This window comes from Microtus ochrogaster, chromosome 21 (genome assembly GCF_000317375.1).
Source record: "Microtus ochrogaster isolate Prairie Vole_2 chromosome 21, MicOch1.0, whole genome shotgun sequence".
NCBI lineage: Eukaryota > Metazoa > Chordata > Mammalia > Rodentia > Cricetidae > Microtus > Microtus ochrogaster.
The window spans coordinates 2,912,442-2,913,839 of NC_022022.1; the positions used below are offsets into that span (position 1 = coordinate 2,912,442).

At 35.6% G+C, this 1,398-nt stretch overlaps 1 protein-coding gene across 1 annotated transcript in view; it reads right to left on the minus strand.

Annotated features, from left to right (window-relative positions):
• Hormad1 (HORMA domain containing 1) overlaps positions 1 to 1,398 on the minus strand; it is a 32,030-nt gene that overhangs the window by 3,844 nt on the left and 26,788 nt on the right. The window contains exon 12 of the mRNA XM_013349836.1: positions 1,168 to 1,242. Coding sequence (XP_013205290.1) covers positions 1,168 to 1,242 — 75 coding nt within the window. The remainder of the gene's footprint in view (positions 1 to 1,167; positions 1,243 to 1,398) is intronic.

Genomic DNA, 1,398 nt, shown 5'->3' on the forward strand with positions numbered 1-1,398 from the left:
TTGTGAGCCACCATGTGGTTGCTGGGAATTGAACTCAGGACCTTTGGAAGAGCAGGCAATGCTCTTAACCTCTGAGCCATCTCTCCAGCCCTAATAAAACCTTTTTTGTTTTGCTTTTAAATACCAGTTAGGGATGTAGATCAGTCAGTAAAGCTATAGAAACCTTATATAGCCTGTCCAACACACAGGAAGGTCTGGGTTTTATCCCCGTCACTGAATAACCTGGGTGTGATGGTGCATACCTGTATTCCCAAACACTCAGGAGACAGGAAGGAGGACAATAAATTCATTGTCATACTAGGCCTCCCGGGGAGTTCAAGAACAACCTGGGCTATATAGGCCTGTTTCTAAATCAAAAGAACATTAATTAACCACCTGTATAGTTTAGGTTATCTTTTAAACATTTCATCATTTCAGTTTTAAGATTTCTGTTGTCTAAATTCTTTTTGTCCTTGGAAATCAAATTCAAATCCCCACAATTACTAAGCAAGCACTTTACTACCAAAATCCTATTCCTTAAGTTGTCTAATTTTAACTAAAAATATTCAAATACTAGGTAAAATATAAGTATTTTTAAAAATGACAAATGTATTATTTGACTCAGTAAAGTAAGTTTCCAAAAATAAAACAACTACAGAGTTTAGGTAAGTAGTTTCCTTTCTCCTGAGATACCATATTTTCAAAAAACATGTGGATATGGCAACTTTGTGATTTCTCTTAGTTTTGATATCCAGAAAGTTTTGTTCAATTGTGTTGCCCAAATGTCCTGAATACTCTTAGGTCATTGTATTCTCGTACTTACATTTTTCCAGATATAGATTTTTATTTTATAAATTTCATAACTGAATTGCTCATGGAATGGACAGGAGCTACTTACATTTATAAATCTTTATTTTTTGAGACAATGTCTCATTTTATAGCTGAAACTGGATTGGAACTTACTATGTAGGCCTGGTTGGACCCGAACTGCTGGTAATTCTACTGTTTTAGTCTCCCAAGAACTAGGATTACAGGAAGGACCTATCACACCCAGCAGCCTCAGATATTTCAACAAGTTTTGAGTATCAGATCTTTGAAGTATGTTCAGGAATATAAAATTTGTTATCTTAATCTACAGTCATGACATTCATATATTTTATTCAATTCATACACTATCATTAGACTTACTGTTTTCCCAGGTTGACGAAGACTTCTCTTTCGATTTTCTTTAGAAGTTTGTACTTGCTGATTTCCATTTACCTCCTAAAGACAGAAAAATTACTATTTCATTATTTATTTCTCAAAAGCAGACAACAGTTGATTTTTTTTCAAGACAGGGTTTCTCTGTGGCTTTGGAGCCTGTCCTGGAACTAGCTCTTGTAGACCAGGCTGGCCTCGAACTCACAGAGATCCGCCTGC